This window comes from Chaetodon trifascialis, chromosome 22 (genome assembly GCF_039877785.1).
Source record: "Chaetodon trifascialis isolate fChaTrf1 chromosome 22, fChaTrf1.hap1, whole genome shotgun sequence".
Taxonomy (NCBI): domain Eukaryota; kingdom Metazoa; phylum Chordata; class Actinopteri; order Chaetodontiformes; family Chaetodontidae; genus Chaetodon; species Chaetodon trifascialis.
Genome location: NC_092077.1, coordinates 13,476,457 through 13,496,008, shown reverse-complemented (window position 1 = coordinate 13,496,008; position 19,552 = coordinate 13,476,457). Strand labels below are relative to the sequence as shown.

General features: G+C 42.1%; 1 protein-coding gene across 4 annotated transcripts in view; it reads left to right on the top strand.

Moving 5' to 3' along the window:
- Positions 1-290: 290 nt before the first annotated feature.
- atp2b1a (ATPase plasma membrane Ca2+ transporting 1a) overlaps positions 291-19,552 on the top strand; it is a 38,649-nt gene continuing 19,387 nt past the window's right edge. For 3 of the 4 annotated variants that reach the window (XM_070991769.1, XM_070991767.1, XM_070991770.1), the window contains exons 1-4: positions 291-508; positions 9,893-10,379; positions 18,720-18,917; positions 19,240-19,497. In XM_070991769.1, coding sequence (XP_070847870.1) covers positions 10,187-10,379; positions 18,720-18,917; positions 19,240-19,497 — 649 coding nt within the window. In that variant the 5' untranslated portion in view covers positions 291-508; positions 9,893-10,186. Of the gene's footprint in view, positions 658-9,892; positions 10,380-18,719; positions 18,918-19,239; positions 19,498-19,552 lie in introns of all 4 variants that reach the window. The other variant, XM_070991768.1, reaches the window with a different exon arrangement.

Here is a 19,552-nt window from a genome sequence, read left to right as displayed (position 1 = left end):
TTCGTCAAAACCGATGTCAGGAAGCTGAACTCCTTTATCCTTTGGCTATTTGTCTCCCATATGCTGTCCAGTATATTTTCACATAGATTTTAATGCTTAAAATCTTAGAAAAGTAGCGATAGCGTTACAAGACAGATACGCTTAAGTGTACTAATGACAAAAGCACTCAATTTTGGTATGTACCTGTTCTATGATGAAATTATCTTTTATGAATTACTATTATATTCATTAGTATTCTTCAAATATGCTAGCCGTTAGGCATATTAGTTCGCCGTGTCGTATAAACAGCTGTTTGCATGTGTCATGGTTTCCGGAGTGGACATGGGTTTCCACGGGCTCAGATGGGATGGGAACTATCTTGACATTTCTCGTCGGAGACTTTGGTTGTGGTTGTGACAGCGCAGTGGGCGGGATTTTACCTCAGATCAGGGGAGAGAGTCTAGTCTTTGGTGAGACTGAGGGGGAGTTAAAGAGAGAAAGGGACCTGGGGTGCGCTTCAGAGAACGGAGTAAGTATTTTTGGGTAGATTTTCTGTGCTAGCGCGGCAAAATGCCGCACGATAAGGACTGCTTCCAAGTGTGCTAGACGTTGCAAAGAGGAGCCTTGTCAGTTAAGTCTTCATTTTTGTGAACAGTGATCAACGAGGGCCAGCCACCGGTGGGTAGCTGCCTTGGGTAGTTAGCTTTATACGGAGCTAACATCGTTAGCTTACGTTATATCTTGAATGCATACTGACACTGGGCGTCTCGTTTTCCAGTCCAGGTAGCTAATCGACCGGGATGCTGCCAGATTTTCTTTGCGAGTGCTTGGTTTACTTGTACCTCTGCATTGCCCTGGGCGAAGTTTTTCCACTTGACAATGTACTGAAAGTGGTTTTTGTGTATTTTCCTTCTTTACAACCAACATAAGCTAACGCCTAGGAGCTAGTTGGCTAACATTGTACGCTAGCCTGGAACGTTGTTTTTTAACGATGGACTGCACATGCGACAGTCTCGTGGACAGCAGACTGTCGTTTACACTTTGTGGCTCATCATTTAGAGACAGCCGGTGAAATAAAGCTAACCGCTTAAAATACGGACCTCTAACACGATAACATTACATCTATAAAGTTACCTCTTTCATTCTGCATAGGGCTGCGTTTTACGAGCTGTCAGTTAGTCTGTGTAATGTTATGTGGATCCCGCTTTACAGACCGAAAGACAATGTCAGTAAGCTACCGTTAGTGTAGTAATATTGTTAACCGACCTGGAACGGTATTCTCCGAGTACTGCTCCACGCGCTGCGGCTGCTCACGCGGACAGTTCGGGCAGCTCAGAGAGGCGCTCGTGGAGGCACATTAAAGTTATTTTGTCGACCGGCTGCCATTACAGAGTGGACACGCTAAATGTGTAATTTTATGCGAAAATCAGCACCGTCCTCAGGCAAGCGGCAGCGTCTCCCCATGCTGTCACTCGCAGGATATCATTTACCATCGTTGTGTCAAATTCTGTTTCCCCTTACCTTATGTTGAACCCAGCCTTAAACCGCAGCGTCAACCTGTCGACGATGAACCCCAAGCCCTAACCCCAACCTCTTAACCCACAGAGGGGGTCTCTCACGGGAAACGCTTTTCTGCACCGTGCCTATCTTGTCAAGTCTAAATGTAACAGTGGAAACCTGCCACTTTCATCAGTGCATGTTATAATACTATTAAGATAAGGCCGTCCGCTTTATGACCAGCACGGCAAATCAAATGTAGCATGACGCTTTCACAGACCATGTCAATTACCCAGTAACAGTAACGGTAACGTAAATCTCTTCCTATATATTTCCTATGCTTTCCGGCTACTGCATGTTGTCTGCGTACATTAACATGACTGTCTTGCCTTTGATGGAGTGTAATACAGTTTCGCCCTTGCTAACACTGCATGCAAGTTTCCAGGTTGATGTGGAGTGCAGCCACTGAGCACCTTTTGGTGTCAAGTTGAAGGGATCATTCCTTATCCAATTAAATAGCACCGGGGTTGCTGCAGCGCCAGCAGTGTCTTCCTGTGTTTGTGTAATGACTTGTGATCCTACAGTGGATTGTAAATAATGTTGGAGTTCTATCAAGATGACGCTTCAACACATGATTTAGCTCGAGCTGAAGGTCAACAGACTGTGATTCTGTGATGCAGGATGTGCCAGTCACTGTAGTATGGTATAGTTACCTGTAGACATATTACATAATATAATGTCAGCTAAGGAAATCCTTGGCCATGCATTATAGTCAGAATATCTTGTTGCAGAGTATATGCTAGATGTAGTGGCAGTTGTTGGAAATCGGTTCTTGATCTGATTTTTCTAGATTTTACTACTTAAGGCAAATATTTTCCAGTTTTAACAAAGGGATTTTTCATTAGAGCTGCCCTGCTCAGCATCTAGAGATTCAGTTTGTTTAATCATTCACGTAAACCACCAGTAACACAATCTGTTGCTGTGTCTGAGCCCTTTGAACTGAGACTGTTGCTGTCACTCAAGAATGACAAAAATATCTTTTCTTATTCCTTGCTATGCCGTGCTTTTTCATAATGGCTGACTGTTGGCAGTGCTGCTCGCCCTGACTAAATGATATGGGTCAGTAGTTCTAACACTTGTTTTGTAAATTGTTTTGGAAAATGGTTATATTTCAGAAGCAAAATCACTTGACCTCTGTGGCAGTGTGGCTCAGCTGGATAGTGGTATCCTTTCTTACATTTGTAGATACAACAACCTTCCAAGACTACAACTCAAGGTTTTCATCCTTAATGCAGTGCATCTGAAATTAATTAACCGTGCCGCACAGGATGTCATTTCTACTAATCCAACATTATAGCTTGCTGTTAAAATGCCGATTCTCCTGGCATATGAGGTTTTAGTAGTCACATAGCCATAGTCACTGCGAGGTAATGCAGTGTAGTGAGTACACTTTCTTCCAGGCAGTTATCGCCTGTCAAGTCTGTTCCCAGCTCATCACGGATGAGTCCCCCTTACAGCTGCTTGATATGTCCACTGATTTCATTGTCATGCTCTGCACTTCAGTCAGTTACAAGCATAGCCTGAAAAAACGAATTAATATTGTTAACAGCAACAATTGCTAATGTGTGTCCTCACTTCAGTCTGTATTCCTCTGTGAAATTCTTGTAAGTGCTTAGTATAAAGCATTATTTTAGAGAGCAAGCCACTGTAGGTCATTAATCTAAGGTGACATTGAGCCCCATGTAAACCGACATGGGAAGCTAAATATAGTATGGTTTTTTACCATTAAGTACAATGTATTTATGGTACTACTTATGATGGAGCTTTGCTTATCTTTCTCTCTCTGTATGAATTGTAAGACCAAGGTTATTCCGAACATTCTAACTCATTCATTAGTGGCTCTATCATTACTACTTATACATTCAAATCAAGTCTGTAGAAACAAACAACATAGGTGTGAATAAACTTAATTTGCTGCTTTAAATCACAAGAGATAACATTATAGTTGCAGGGCGACCGAGGGGACTATAATTTGGAGAAATTGGTCAGACTAATTGGATAAGCCCTGATCCTGCCCACTCTAACAATTATAAGGCACACACGGCAAAATATCATAAATTAGTCATCAAAACAGCTAGAAGGTCTTATTATGCTACTGGGCATTTATGTTAGTTTTGACATTTCTGAGAAGCTGGTGGGCTTCATCGCTTAACATGCACCGATCAAAATACATTTTTAAAGTAGGATAGAACAATTTCTTCTTAAACTTTATGGCATCAGCATTGGGATTATGAAACATAACCAGACTACTAGACCCTAAATTTGTTTAAAAGCAAAGAATTGCTCCTAATGATGGACAGTATCAGGGGTGACATTTAGTACACAGTCCTATGTTGGTGTAATCTTTTGCGTACATCCAGATGGTCATTGTAGCAGTGGTGTGAAACCTTGCTACACCAGGTCAGTGGAAAAAGGCCAATGGCAATCTTGTCATACTCGTGTAGCTAATTACTTATCATGCAGGTGTCTTAAAACGTATTTCCATAAGAAAGTAACTTCCCAGAACTCCATCATCATGAGTTATTTTGTAATAATTCCAATCATGGTGATCAATAAATAAGAAAAACCATATTTCAAATCAGGCTGTTGAAATCTAGCTCTCGGGTTTCTTGTCTTCATAGCACATTTTTCACCTTCTATGAGAGTTTTGTGTCGGACTATGTGGTGATGCTGCCATTACAACAGTGGCTCAGTCTGCTGACTGCAGTTTCACTGACAGTGAAAGCAAGGATGATTAGATTGAAAACCGTCTTGTGGGATAAAGGTAACACACACAGGTATAAATGCAGATTTTAGTCAGACCAAAAATGTGTTTAATGCTCAACACTAGTGCGTCCTGAAACTGGAATGGTAAGGACAGCAAGGTCAGACTGTTGCAGCAAATGGCAGGGCGGCAGGACCTCGGGCCACTGAGCTGTTATGTAGAATCACACATAACAAAGAACACAGAGAGCTTCTCATCTTCAAAGTGGCGTGATGAAAGATGCTCCATTTTGGAATATTTTCCATCCTATGGACATGAAGCACTCCGTCCTTCATGTTCTAAATAAAACCACTCCTCTTGGTTTTATTTCCTCGAAAGGAAAAATATAATATTTTCACAATCGCAGCTTGAAGAGGACTGCAGTATTGACGGTACTGAGGCTGGAACAAATCTAATTAATATTTGGTACTTAAAGCATTTTATAGTACATTCAGTGCTGCAAGAACAACATATTTTGTAATGATGTAAAAATGGTGTCAGCTTTTAATTATATCTCAACAACCGGATAATCTTTCAGGACTCAGCACTGCTTTGAAATTGGTGAGCAAATGAGAAGTAAGTGATTGCACCATCTGACCTCTCACTATTTACGCAGACCTCTTCACAATGAGTAGAAGTTGCACTGATGTGATAAAACACTGGAGTACTATAAACCTTATGTGACATCTTAGTTGGTGCATTGATGAGGTTTTTAAAATGCTAAGTCATGGATTGTCCTGCTTTTACTGTGGCTTACATTAAATGCCCAGCTTTCACAGCAGCTGTATATTGTTAATTGTGACAGTTTGACTTAATAGGAAGCACTCTGTCACCTTCACGTGAGGGATTGGATTGAGAGCTTGAGATCTTGGATTGATCTTTTCGACTGGTCCCTTTTCATGGACATGTTTTTGCAGAAGTAATTAAAAGCACTCTGCAAGAACCTGCCAGTCATTCTTGACATGTCTAAATGCCTCCATACTGCAAATTTTAGAGCATCAAAAGCTAGAATTTGTGTCTCTAGCGTAAAATGCAAGTAGTGAAAATTCTGCCCCATTCTACGTCTAGCGTGTGCTTCACATGCATGGATTTGTAATTTATCTTTCCATTTTTATTGACGCGTTTGCAAACTGGAGACTGGATTCTCTTCATCTTCTTTGATATAACTTGTTTGAAAGAAATTACACCGAATTTCATCAACAAAATACACTTATTTATTTAGTAGCATAAAACAGTTGCAGGGTTGCATGTCACAAAAATGCATGACTGTTCCTAACCAAATCAAGCAAATCAGTATTAAAAGTATCCTAAAAAATACTATTTACAGTGACTACACATTCACTTTCGTACGCGAGTAAATGTCTGGGTTCGAGTTAATTGCTGCGCCTTAGATCTGGGATGAAAATATTCCAATTTATTTTCATTTTCGAGACCATTACATGTCACTCCATGTGTCAAGTAAGACGGCTGAAGAGGAAAAGCGTGTTGATGGTGACACCTCTGGCGTGCTGTGCGTTCGTATGACTTGGCAGCCTGACAGCACTTGAGAGCCGTGTAGCGGTTCCAGTCTGTGGGGTGAAGTAGCGCTCTCAGCTGCGAGCCATGCAGCACAAGGAGGGCTGGGTGTCTCTGCTTTGTACCCTCCACATTTACATGGCCTGACCCAGTTCAGCAACGGCTAGCAGTGGGGGGAGGGGAAAGTCTGGGGAAAGCTAAAAATACCACCCCTCGCATTAGGCAGCTCCATTGCAGAGGGATCCCTAGAATTGCTATCCTTGACTTGCATCGAGTTGTTGGCACGTCGAGGTGTACGAACTGCCAGAGGGTTTCCTTAGCGTGGAAACAAAGACATGAGTATATTTCTGAGATGCCCACCACTGTTGTCTTATCTACTTGCTTCTACTTGTGACAGCCTTCTTGGTGGAGGCTGTAGTCTGCATCCGATGTGTGAAAGCAGCCTGAAATAGCTTGGGTAGAGAGAAGAGACTTGTGGCTTGCGAGCCTCTGGTCCTTGGGTAAAACCACCTCGTATTCACGCTGAGCTGTGGTGATGGAGCTGTTGTGTGGAAAGGGTTAACCTTAGCCTCTGTCATTCAACCATACCATGCCAGCTGTTGGCTTGGAGATCCAATCACAATGATTTTCCACTGTTGTGACATGTGACCTGCTCCGCAACCCGAAACTGTCGCAGCACAGCAAATGTTGGCACTTCCTTCATCTTGGCGTTGTTGCTGCTCGTGGGGTTAGGGGGTGTGAATGTGGGAGAGGGCTCATAGAGGAAGACATGAAGACAGGGAAATGGAGAAGGCAGAGAATTGCATTTCTGACTATAGGCTGCCAATGTTGTACCAAAGACAAGTGAAATATTCCTGCCCCTTGAAGATCATGTCATGTAGAGACCAGTCACACATTAAAAAAGACACATGTTAATGCAAAGTGTAATTTGGCATGCATGACTCCTGAAATTCACTTGTCTGTTTGCTGGAATTTGTGATAAAATGTTGCTGAGTGTTTTTTTTATTCCCTGTTCTGTGTATTTTTATTTATTTATTCATTTTTAGCTTGAAGGTGTCAGGCATATGGGCAATAATTAACCTTTAACCAATGAATCAGCAGTTACATAACAGTACGTAGTGTTTTAAAATATGAAAAACATTCTGTGTATCTTGGAGCTGAGTCATATCAGCCTTCTCATATAGTGATTTTTAGGTTGTATGTATCATCAAAATACATCAGTCATCAAAATGAATAGGTTGAGAGAAAATAGCGTCTATGTTTTACTGTGCGTTGGAACTCCGTATGGATGATTTAGAATCCAAGATATTGGTGTAATTTACCTTGCAGTCCATGGATCTAACTTAGGCTACAGTGAGATGAACCTCAAGAAATCCTTTTTTAAAAGGCTGGTTTAGCATTCCTTGGCATTTCTGTCCAAGCCCCGAGAAAATCCCTTTTTATGTTTTTCATGGAAATTCCGAACAGTGGTGTGAAAAATAATAAGTGATGACTTATGAACATGCACTGAAGACCTCGCCCTAAACCTGTGGTCAGTACAAGAGGTGCAGGAGTATTTCCTCTTCAAAATAGGGATTTCTGCGATCTCTCCCACCTCGGTAATACACCCGGCCCTGCAATTATGCCGTGTAATAAATAATAAATTCTGTCCCGTTTTCCATGGCAGATGGCTCCAAATAGAATCTCAACATGTGACAGAATAGTTTCCAAGAATCTCAATGGAATAAGCTGCAAGCATTCATTGTGCAGTGAGCAGTAATAAAGCCTACATTTTCTCTCCTTCTGCATCTGCGTCCCAGTTTAAAGTTCTGACATGTTTTCAGTTTTGGATGTTAGTTTAGAGTTGCATGTTTGAAGCCCTGTTTGATGCAAAGTCTTCTCTCAAACCTGCTCTGGTCTCTGCTATAGCCAGAAACGCAGAGAGTGAGTAAAACTTCCCCAGCTGAGAGATAACTGCAGCATTTTTTCCAGGCAAGGAAAAAATGCTGCCTGCTCTGGTGCCTTTCTGTATGGATCAGATTGCGGAGTCCAGCTGCCCTGTGCAGTGTGAATGATAGTCTGACATGGCCTTCCACCTGAAAGTACAGTGTGTGTGTGTAGCGTTTCACAGAGCTCTTTCAGACTACAGGTCAAGTCCGTCTGGTTCAATCTTTCCAGTAAATCCAGTTTTGTTCTTCATCGTGTTAAGAAATCCATCAAGTCAAGTCCTTCCGAAACCTGCAGTGCCTCAGCCTTTGTAATTGGAGTGTTGTGCGCTCGTAGTCCTGTGTTTGAGCTGCACCAAGACAAATTCCTATCAACTTGGTCGACATGAATGAATCAGCCTCATTGTGTTAGGCTGATTAAAGCTGAATGGACAGCAGCCTCTCATCAGAATGGACTCTCCCATGTAGAGCGCCATGGAGCTCCCTGATGCCACAGATAGTCTTAATTAGATTAAACGGAAGGCTTTTCCTGAGGTAATCAGTCACTTGGTCCCTGCTCACTACGTTACCCCACCAGTTACACTGCAGGGAAGCTGGTGCCTCTCCTCTCATGCTGATGTTTTTCAGTGGCAGACCTCCTGTATATGTTAGAACATGGCAGCGTACTGTGCTACAGTATTATGGACATGGATTTGCAGATGAAAGGATTTAGCTGTGATGCTTTTCTTGACACCGAGTCAGACTAAAGGAGGTAACCGCTGTTCTTTATCATGCAGGAACTGTAATTTTCTACTCAACATTAAATTGCAAGATCATCATCAAACTCTGCTTTTCCTTTAAGACTCTGTGGGGGTGGAGAGCAGGAAGAGGATTATTAACAATCTTATGTTAATAAATATAAATCTAAGATATGAACAGTAAGAGTACAAAATTGAAATGGTGAGCCATAATAGTCTATTATGGAGCTGGGATGATGTTAAAGTTGCACCCACTATTCAGTAACATTGAGAGCATGTTTGCAATTTTCCCTAACTACCTCAGTATTAATTACAGCCCCAAATACCTGTGTTGTCACTCTGTAAATAAAAAGTGCCCTTTAAGACAGGCACCATGCACTTTTACGTGGACAATAGAATAGTTGCTTGGCGCAATTTGAATTTGAATACCCCTGTGCAAAGTTCTGCAACCATATAAGGCAGTAGAAACAAAACAGCATTCAAATCAAATTTTCAAATTAACTATGAAAGAGTATTTTCTGTAATAGTTATTAGTTTGGCTCATGGTTGTTGTTACTGCTATTATTATTATTAACAAATCATGAGCTTTATGCCTCATTTTCTGTTACCAAAAGCAAATGCAGCCCAACACAGTGAGTCAAACAAAAATCCAGCAAAGGCAAGGTTCTGCTGGAAGTCGTTTACTGTGAAACAGCTGCAAGACATTTGTATTAAGACTTGATAAATATTGCAGTGGAGAAAGGAGTAACCTTTAACTTCTCTATGCAGGGAAAACCCTGGGAGCAGCTCGGAGTAGAAAGCTTGCTCAATGCTAATGCTGCACTCTGCTCTCACCCTTTGACGGGGAAGCAGAGTGCACATTATTTGACAAGTGTTTCATGCAGATGACAAAATTATTATTATTTTATGATAACTCAAGTATAGCTAATCAGAATCTCTTGGCATGGCTGGAGGCAGTTTTGCTAATTACTTAGCTGCTTGTCTCAGCTGAGTGGTTTAGTCTAAGGGTTTCCATGTTTCCTGTTATGCAGGAGTGAAATAATTCAACATAAGTGTCTGTGCTGGTGTACTGTTGTTCTGTGACAACAGAAAAAACATTGTATATGATACGTAACATAGTGAATAAATGATGAATCCTTATGTTGGAGGCTACAGAACATTGTTTCCTTATGGGTTACTTGTGAGAACACAGCTGTGTTAAAGATCTTAGACAAAGTGAAGCCATGGATCTCTCAGCTTCAAGAATCTCACCATCAGATTGTCGTTCTTTGTAATTTGTTAGTTGTGGAAATGGGGAATGTATGTATCCTGTCCAGTTTGTTCAAATATCGCTGTCAGTGTGATATCAGCACACGTGTGGAGAAGCCTGCTGTACATGAAGTCACACTTGGTAGTGTCACCACTAAAGTTTTTGAATGTTTGCTCTTCTCTTTCAGATCTGCATGCATGGTGGTCTCCGCCTCTGTGGGTGAGCCTCAGTCACCATGAAAGACTAGGAACTCAGCTCTCCAAGGGAAATGGCTTGTTTTGTAATATCCTTGCCCTGCTACCTGCCGTATGACTCCACCTGCCTCTGAAGGGCCCATCAGCTGTTTATGGGAACTACCACTGTGTTTGCACTCTTGAGGATTTAAGTTTTTCCAGGACAACACCTTTTCTTTTTCTTTTAACCCCCCACTGTTAAGCCAAAGCAGCAACGCTTTGCACTAGTGCGGGGACACGGCAAGACAATGGCGAACAACTCGTACAGTGGGGTGAAGAACTCCATGGTGGAGGCCAACCACGATGGAGAGTTTGGCTGCACGCTCAAAGAACTGCGCTCCCTTATGGAACTGAGAGGCGCAGAGGCGCTAAGCAAAATTGGGGAATCTTATGAGGATATTCAAGGACTCTGCAACCGGTTAAAAACATCACCTGTAGATGGTAGAGTAACTTTTCCACTACACTCAACACGACTGTTTAATTGGATCAAATGCAGGATGTTTTCACATCAGCGCTAGTAGCGAGAGCTGTTGGAATGCTAATGTGTTGCACACATAGTTTAGGAGGCGTGTCATTGGCCATGTCATCCACATAGTGGATACCTTGACATCACTTCCTTGGAAAACTCATATGCCAGACAGGTGGCCGGGCAGGCTGGCTCTGACCTGGGCCGGTCCTGCTCTATTTCAAGGCCTGTGGATATGTCCCTCATATCCTCCCTCTCTCCCTTTTCACCTCTGTGTCTCTGTGTGTGTGTGTGTGTGTGTGTGTGTGTGTGTGTGTGTGTGTGTGTGTGTGTGTGTGTGTGTGTGTGTGTGTGTGTGTGTGTGTGTGTGTGTGTGTGTGTGTGTGTGTAGGCTTCAGACAGACCAGCTGTCTTCCTGGGCACAGCACCAGGCTGCAGGCAGGTCAATGTCCCACATGTGGCGGACAAAAAGGAGACTCTAAGGCTGGGTAGTAATGACTTGTGCATGTTAGGGAAGAAGTGAGTTCATCTTTTGAATGTCTCGTCAGTGTTATTCTTTCACCACCTCTTCACCACAGAGATACTACAAACTCACAGAAGAGTTTTTGAATAAATTCCTGTTCAGGTTACAGTTGAACCCCACTGGGGCAGCGGTGGTTGATATCGCCTCTCTTCTTTCCCCATTCGACCACTCTTTCTCTTTCTGTCTCAGTTTGCCTCTCTCTATAGACAGTCTGCCTAATCGCCAGTATGACCTTGACTGAACTCTTATGGGAGGGGATTTTCAGTTTGATCCCAGATTAAAACAGCACCACATATTCACTGTAGCAGCAACAGTCCTCTGTTCAGTGTCTCAAAGCAAAGCAAAAAAAAATTCCTAGGCTTCATCAGTCCCAAAGGACTGTGGTGAATATCATGCTATATGACTGCACAAAGCATCTCTCATTCAACAATTACAACCTTGCTATTCAACACTTGATCTTTCATTTATTGACAATGGTGCCAAGTGTACAAGGCACACCATGCCGTGCTTCTGCTGCTTTCAGTGTCTGTGATGCAGGCCAGTAGGCCATTGTCTGTACTCAAGAGAAATTGCTGAATAGGTATTTGGTTGTTCAGAGCGAGCGTGAGTTGTCCAAACATGCATGTGGCTGCTTCGAGTTGGTGAATGTAGAGTCCTGTCATATTTGTAGCGTGAGTGACATCAGTTGTTTCATAGGTACACTCATTCCGCCTAGTCTATGCTGCGAAGAAAGGAATGTGGGTGCTGATGAACTTTTTCAGCTCTTTATGTTACAAAGCATGCAGTAGTCTTAACATGGTGTTGGTTGCCCAGTTAGTTTGTGTGTAGGTAAGGGACCAGAATGTTGTCAGCATGCTTTCAGTCTCTGCCATAGCCGAATGCACTTTATCAATGCTCTACCGTCTTCAGGCTATCAAAAATCTTCTTTTAGATTTCTAATGAAAACAAAACCTTTGATAAAATGGCTTGCTACTTCTCAAAACAGAGGCAACTTTCATCCAGTTTTTTTAAATATTTGTTTTTACTTCTGCAGTCATTCGCCACTGCACCGCACTGATAAGCTTGAATAGGTCCACATTTTGTTTCCCCTCGCAGCAGGTGCTGTTCCACTTGGTACGCAGCCACTGAGTGTTGATACTTCCACTTTCAATCAGCTCATTCGTCATTGGCTTGGGAAATTAAGCCATCATTTAAGATTACAGGAGCTTGACAATTGAAAAGGGATTTCTAATTAGCTGGTTGGCCATTTCTCGAACCTCTTAAGCCAATCCTTTGCTAATCCTCTGCATTTCCAAGCTCCTTTTTTCGCCCAAAGAAGTTTGACTGAACTTCTCTGTTGCAGCTGTGCATGGACGTGCCACTCTACTTTGACTAGTTTTCAGCATGGCCTGTTTGGATTAGGCTAAGTGTAATTTATAATGGCACTGCCACTGCTGTTTTCCATGCTACACGTAAGGCTGGGCGCCTCTAAAATCTGCCCATTCAATTAGATTTCAGTTCATGGGGCTGTGATTCAGATTGATTTTAGTAATTAACATACCAATGCTCTTAGTTTGAAAAGAGTAAATTACGCACACTGTTCAATGCGCTGTCTAAATTGTGACAACGAACGCTGCCAAAAGCTTGTTTAGCTATTACTTTTGACTGTTTGACAAACGTAAACCATTAACCCAGTCACAATGCTGCAGTTTAAGGAAATATAAGGTGAAGCCTGAAGGGTATTAATCACAAATAGAACACATCAACACTGACATGATATTTTGATTATTTCCACTGTTTGATTTAACGTTTTCTCTCAGCTTTGCAAGTACGTTGCACTTCTACAACAACCCTGTTTCCATAGTGGTGAGGATCCCCTTGTGTGGTGGAGAGAGAGCTCACCAGTACCTGAAGCTGTGGCAGTCGGCCTGGTCTTATTTGTATGAGTTCACTTCCTCTCTGTGTTTTTTTCTGGCGCTTTCTCTGATTCAGAAAGTAACCACCATGAAATGAGTACCAGTCAAGTCTCAGTTTTCCGTCTCTCTATTTATCTCATGGTGAGTTTTGTAAATGTCAGTAACATATAAAAGGGTTTTTACACATGAAAATCAGTGTACTTGTCGTGGGAAGCACTGCTCGGCTTGTGAAAACAATTGTATGATGTTATCTGTGGCTTTTGTCTGAGTTTTGTTAAGCCTGAGAAGATAAAACTAGTGATGTCAGCAGGGTTACCTTGGCTTGGGCTTAGGGATGACACATTTTAACTGGAAGCCTGCATTACGTACACAGTGCATGGAACATGACAGACATGTTTTACCAGGCAGGGAGGGTACAATGAGAAGGCTGCATTGAGTTACAGTATGGGAAGTAGAATCTAAATTTTTGGAGCTTTCATGTTGGACTAAGACCCATTTACAAACAAGATTAGGTAGTCAGAGCTGGCAGATTTGTCAGCGGCGCGCCCCAAGTCGAGGGAAGCAGTGCGGGTTCTACTTATTTTTCATGGTCTTGCTTGATGAGTCAGGACATCTGAGCCTCTGCTGCATCAGTCGTGTGACCATTCTTGTTTTTTTAATTTGTCTCTGGTGAGTCCCCCAGCTGTTTGAAAGAGGAAAATAAATCACTGAAGTACTGTTATAACAAAATTCCCATCCTTTTACCACATTTTCTCAGCATTGAATATCACAGCTCAGGGTCATAGCATTGTACTCCAAAGTGTACCCAGATGTCTGCATTTAGGCTTGGAGATGATTTCTCCAAACCACCCAAACCAGTTGATTCTTAAAGGCTTTAAGCAGCCGTAGATGGCCAGAAAACACTTAGAAAGATACAAAGAGGAGCAGAGTTATTGCTTGTTATTCACAAAGAAATCAAATAACACCTTAGTGTCAGTATTTTGAGCAAGCCCTCCGAACACAGCAGCATCTCTTCACTTACAATGGAATCCTCTGTTTCCTCTCTATAATGAGACTGAACAAATGGGTAGGGTCACTCCACATCAATATTATTGACAGTGTTCCCCTATTTTTCAGTTATTCCCTGTTGATGGCTATTTTAGTGCAGTCAAATATTTGGGTTCCAGCCTATTGATCCAATGGGCCACACAATTGGACTGCAATTCACAAAAGCTGACAAGCTCAAGTATCTGTCATTCCAGCCACCACACCCCCTAATTCAATGGGAAGGTTCAGACTGTTAAATGATAGTTTACTCTCTGTAATTCAGAGGGCTGGCATGGCTTGTCTTCATGTCTGAATTCAAAATGATGTGCTGAGATGGGCTTCAGGCAGCGAGTGGATAGCGTAGCATATGGCCAGACCCTGTTAGTGAAGCTAAGAATTGATTTGGTGTGTTTCCTTGTGTTTGGTGATTAAATGTTATGGCTTCGCTGTTTCTAGAATCATCAGCTGTGACGTGGATTCCAGTTAAAGCCCGATTTTATTTACGATTGCTAGGCGGATCATTATCTCATTCACTGTTCAGAGTTTTTCAGGATGTCTCTCCATGTGTGCTTGCGTGCGTCCTTCCGTTCCATCCTCAAGAATGCAATATCTCAGGAATGCCGTGAGGACATTTCTTCAAATTTGGCACAAATGTCCGCTTGGACTCAAGAATGAGCTGATTAGAGTTTGGTGGTCAAAGGTCACTGTGACCACACAGAACACATATTTTGCCATAACTGAAGAACCTGTTGGCTAATCATGACAAAACTTCCCACAACTGTCCAATGGGATACACTGATGAAGTGATGACATTTTTGTATGCAAAAGGTCTAAGGGCAGCTTGACTGTGACATCATAATGTTGTGCAAAAACACTTTCCTGGATATTATTCAACACCGTAACTCAGGAACAGGAGGGGCTGGAATTTGGAACACTTATCATTGGTTCCCACCTTGAAACTGTGGTGATTGTGTCGATCATCTGTGCCGCCGGGTTGAAGATGTTTGTGAAGCATCCATGTTTTTTTCATTTTGACGCTTCTTTGCAGCAACATCCATATATGAAGCGACGTTCTACTGTAGCTGTTGGTGCTTAATCAGAATCAGCTTTATTGGTCATGCATATGAACACTTACAAGGACTTCAACTCTGTTTTTTGTTTCTCTCATTGAACGTAATAGACATACAGCAGTAGCCAATGACAAGCTCATTGGTGTTGCTGATACTGAGCTTCAGCTGATTGTCATTGCACCATATGACAAAGCTCTCCATCAGTCCTCTGTACTCCTCACGGGAATCCTACATGTTAACATAGTGATAACTTCCAGTCCAGAGGCATACAACCACCAGGCGGTAATTCTAGTTTTTAGTAAAATGATGATGATACAGTGATGAGGGTGCAGCACAATTGCTCCATTTGTTGAGCAAAGCACTGCTCATTAGCACAGAATCTGCTCATGTGCAACAACACCCAAAATGCCCGCATCATTTCATCTAAATGGAGTAAGGCATCAGGAAGTAACTGCTAAAATATGATTTTAGTATTTTATAGTAGCAGGCAAAGAGGAGCAGGAAAAGTGAAATATGCACCTCCTTGAAGTGACCTCTTTTAGAGCCAGTAGGTCACTATTCAGTTCAGTTCAGTTCAGTTAAATGTATACACTGCCAAATCACAACAAAAGTTGTCTGGGGACACTTCCCATATAGAGCAGGTCTGGACCATACTCTTTAATGTACTGTTACCAAACAATTCCCCCATGAGTGAGCACTTGGCAATGGCGGCAAGGAAAAACCTTTAAACATCAGAAACCTCGAGCAGAACCAGGCTCTGGGTGGGCAGCCATCTGCCTCGACCTTTGTCTAAACCCTAATAATCTGGTCTTTATATGATAAAAGTAATACTATAACCTTAGCAGAAATGATGGGAATCACATAATCCAGTTGTCCTTGTTGGACTCTGATGAACATTATATTATATTAACGTAGCCAGATTTGGGGTTAACCTTTCCTTTGTCTCCTCTTACTCCTTTATTTTTGTCTCTTTTGTTTTTTGCTTGTATTGCAAACAACATGAACATATTCTTAAGTAAACTAACAGTTTCAGCAGATGCATCTACAGAAATAGGGTCCTGTAAGATTGACATGTAATGACTATAAATGTTATGACGCACGTATGTCATTCAGTCTGGGACTTTATGAAAGAGCAAAGAAGGTAGCTTGTGTACCACAAGCAAGTAGACTGTGTGCAAGATGAATCTATCCATGTCCTCTTGGAGGTGAGATTGGTTTGAAATAGCTTGTCCAGTCACTGTGTCCCTTTGTACTGGACAGTGTGTAGCCACATCTCTGCTTACACACAGTTATGTGAAGGCAGTAAAAGCAAAATCGTGACCCTATTTAATTCAATTGTGACAGGACCAGAGTGAAGGCTTACCTTGACCTCTCGCTGGTGGCTAAAATGACAGTACTCAGAAGGGTCAGCCGGGGACAAGCATCCAAATTAAATGGTTAATGATTAGCTGCTTGACTTGAGAGAGACTCTGGGTGCTAAAATGATGTGAGGGGCCAAAGCCAACCTATTTTCTGTTTGTGTATCCATTGGAGGGACGACATGTTGATCGTCCTCTGTCACTCGTATTTATTGCTCTAATGCAAAGGGAAAATGTGGTGTAAAATTGAATGGGGTATTAGCTGTCAGCATGTTTTCATTAGAGCCGTAGAGAATCAAAGCAGACGGTGAGAGACAGCCAGGGAGCAGCAACAGGCAGCTATGCAGGATAAACGCCGTAGCCTTTTAATGTGCTGTGCTGATGAGTCATCATCATTCTTCTCACCTCCCTTTTAGAAAAGTATGTGTTAGTGTTAGCTTGTAATGTTAATTAACAATGTACCTAGTGATGCAGGCTTATTTTCCTCTCTAATGAAGTTGACCAAAACTGAAAGTGAGTGGTTGGTAGAAATGTGAAAGATGAAACAGAGGGGCCATGTTTTAATTAAGTTGGATCTAAACATGTGATAGCAAGCAGCAGTCTGCTTAACACTGACTTCAGTATATTCCATTTTCCGAATAAATTGAAGCAGTTCGTTCAGGAGTAAAGTGGCGTCGCTGCGATGTAATTATGAGCCTGGGTAATGTTCATTACAGTGAGAATCAGCAAGGACAAAGCAGTTTGAATTGGCTGTAAATGCAGTTTTCATTTTATTTATTTGAAGTGTTTGAAATCATTTCGAGCTTGAATGATTAATTAGTTTTCTGGTTGGAAAAAAATTAATCAACATCCTTGATAATTGTTTAAGCTGTAGATCGGACAAAGCAAGCATTTACTGTGAACATTTTACATGCTGACTGATTAACATAAAAAATATTTAGAAGGTCCAGTGTTTAAGGTTCAGGTGGATCTATTGTGCAGTATATGGCAGAAATGGAATATAGTATGCTGTGTGTTTTCATTATTCTATAATTGTGAAAAGAAGAATTGTGTTTTCATTACCTGAGAATGAGATCTCATATCTACAAAGAATGCCACAAATACCAACAGTTAATTGCAGGGCAGAAACTAGCTGGTATTTTCATTATAGATGAATCCATACATTATATTTAAGATGAATTGTTTTGTCTGCAACACAACAGAAAATACCTGTCAGTGTATTCATATTTCCATTTCTATCAGACCAACAGTCAAAAACTCTCATATATATGGCAAACAAAAGAAGCCAATTATCACATTTGAGAAGCTGGAACCTGGGAGGGTTTGGCGTTTTTGCTTGGAAAAATGACTAAAACGGTGAATCTGTTATCAAAATAGTTGCTTTATCGACTGATTGTTGTAGCTCTCCGACCATCAGTGGTCAGTTTTGGCAACATAGTCTCCATGCTGCTGTCACTGCACAGATGATCCAAATGCGGTGTCATGATTTGCATTGTTCCTCTAGTCTGTGTGCATGTGTGATGTCTGTCCGTCCTCTCTGTCTGTCCATACCTTTACCCTACTGATCCTTTTCCCTATTAAGATGCTGCAATTCCAAGCGCAGCTTCCCTCCAGCCGTCAGTAGCTCCACTCTTTATTAGTCTCAGTCCCTTGCACCCTCACTCCCACCCACCCCCATTTGCCTGTCAGTAGCAGTTTCACGCAGTCACTCTTCCCTGGCCCCCAATTCTGCTCCACCTCCTCTCTGCCACACGCACACACAGCTCCATCCAGCCTGCACAGCCACCCACACAGAGTCAGTCGGCATGAATAGAAGTGAAAAACTGTCATGCATCATCAAATGTGCGAAGGCCCTTTTGAATATATGACTGTGCCTTGAATGTGGAGGCATTTGAATGGGTGGCTGCAGAATGCTCTCTGTGCACATGGATGAATGGGGCTCCGGCCAACCAGACGTGCGATGTGTCAGAGAGATGACTGTATAACGCGACAGTAGGATACATAGGCACCTGTGACTCTAAAGCCGACTCAACCTCTCTGGTCAGTCGGGCATTGTATTTAAAAAGGCAGTTTATGGGATTAGATTTGACCCCTGTTCTCACATTCTCTTGCACGCCTGAAAGAGGTGAAATGGTTTGTCATGCCCACAGAATGTGTCATTGTTGCCCAGCATTGTCACCGCCATAGTGTCCCGTCAGAAATGCTGATTCCTTTTGGACATAATGTTTTTGGAGGCCCAATGATGAGAGCACAGGCGAAGCCCTCCTCCTGTGAACAAAATGCAGACAGTAGTGCGTCCATCTGTGCTCAAATTATGTGGCACTTAATTAAGGCTTTCGTTTTTTGATGTGCGTATTTGCAGGCTAACAGTAAATACCAAGATGGATTGAAAATGAAAATCTTACGAATAAAATACTTTTTTGTCCTGTCTTTCCCTCCCCAGGTCTAAGTGGGCAGCCTGCAGACATCGAGAAGCGGAAAACAGCGTATGGGCAAAATTTTATACCGCCCAAAAAGCCCAAAACTTTCTTACAGTTAGTGTGGGAGGCGCTACAGGATGTCACACTGATTATCCTAGAAGTGGCAGCCATAGTTTCACTAGGCCTTTCTTTTTATAGACCTCCAGATGCCGAAAGAGAACGTAAGCAATAACACTTCATTACGATCCTATTTCCTGTTGTTCTGTATTGATACACGTTGCAGTTAATGGATATGAGCCTGTTGAGATGTCATTAGAATAGTTTAGATCTGGATAACATTGTTAATGTTTAACAAATACTTCAGTCACTTTGTACAGTTAATTGATTTCATGGTAGAATCTAATGAAATGCCCCCTCTCTCACATTTCAGTCTTTGCATTTCATTGTGTCTCGGTGTTGGGATGATGTGATAAGACAGGGTGACTCTGATTCAATCTGTCGTTGAAGTTTTTTGTGTTAAGATTTGCCTCTGTTCCTCTGCAGACTGTGGAAGGGCTGCTGGCGGCGTGGAGGATGAAAATGAGTCGGAGGCGGGCTGGATCGAGGGTGCTGCCATTCTTCTGTCAGTTATCTGTGTGGTGCTGGTGACAGCGTTCAACGACTGGAGTAAAGAGAAGCAGTTTAGGGGCCTCCAGAGCCGCATTGAGCAGGAACAGAAATTTACTGTCGTCCGTGGAGGACAAGTTATCCAAATTCCTGTGGCTGAGATCGTGGTTGGTGACATTGCACAAGTAAAATATGGTAAGAGATTGTCAACTAAGGCATTTAATTAAATCTTTTATGGGTAAAATAGAAT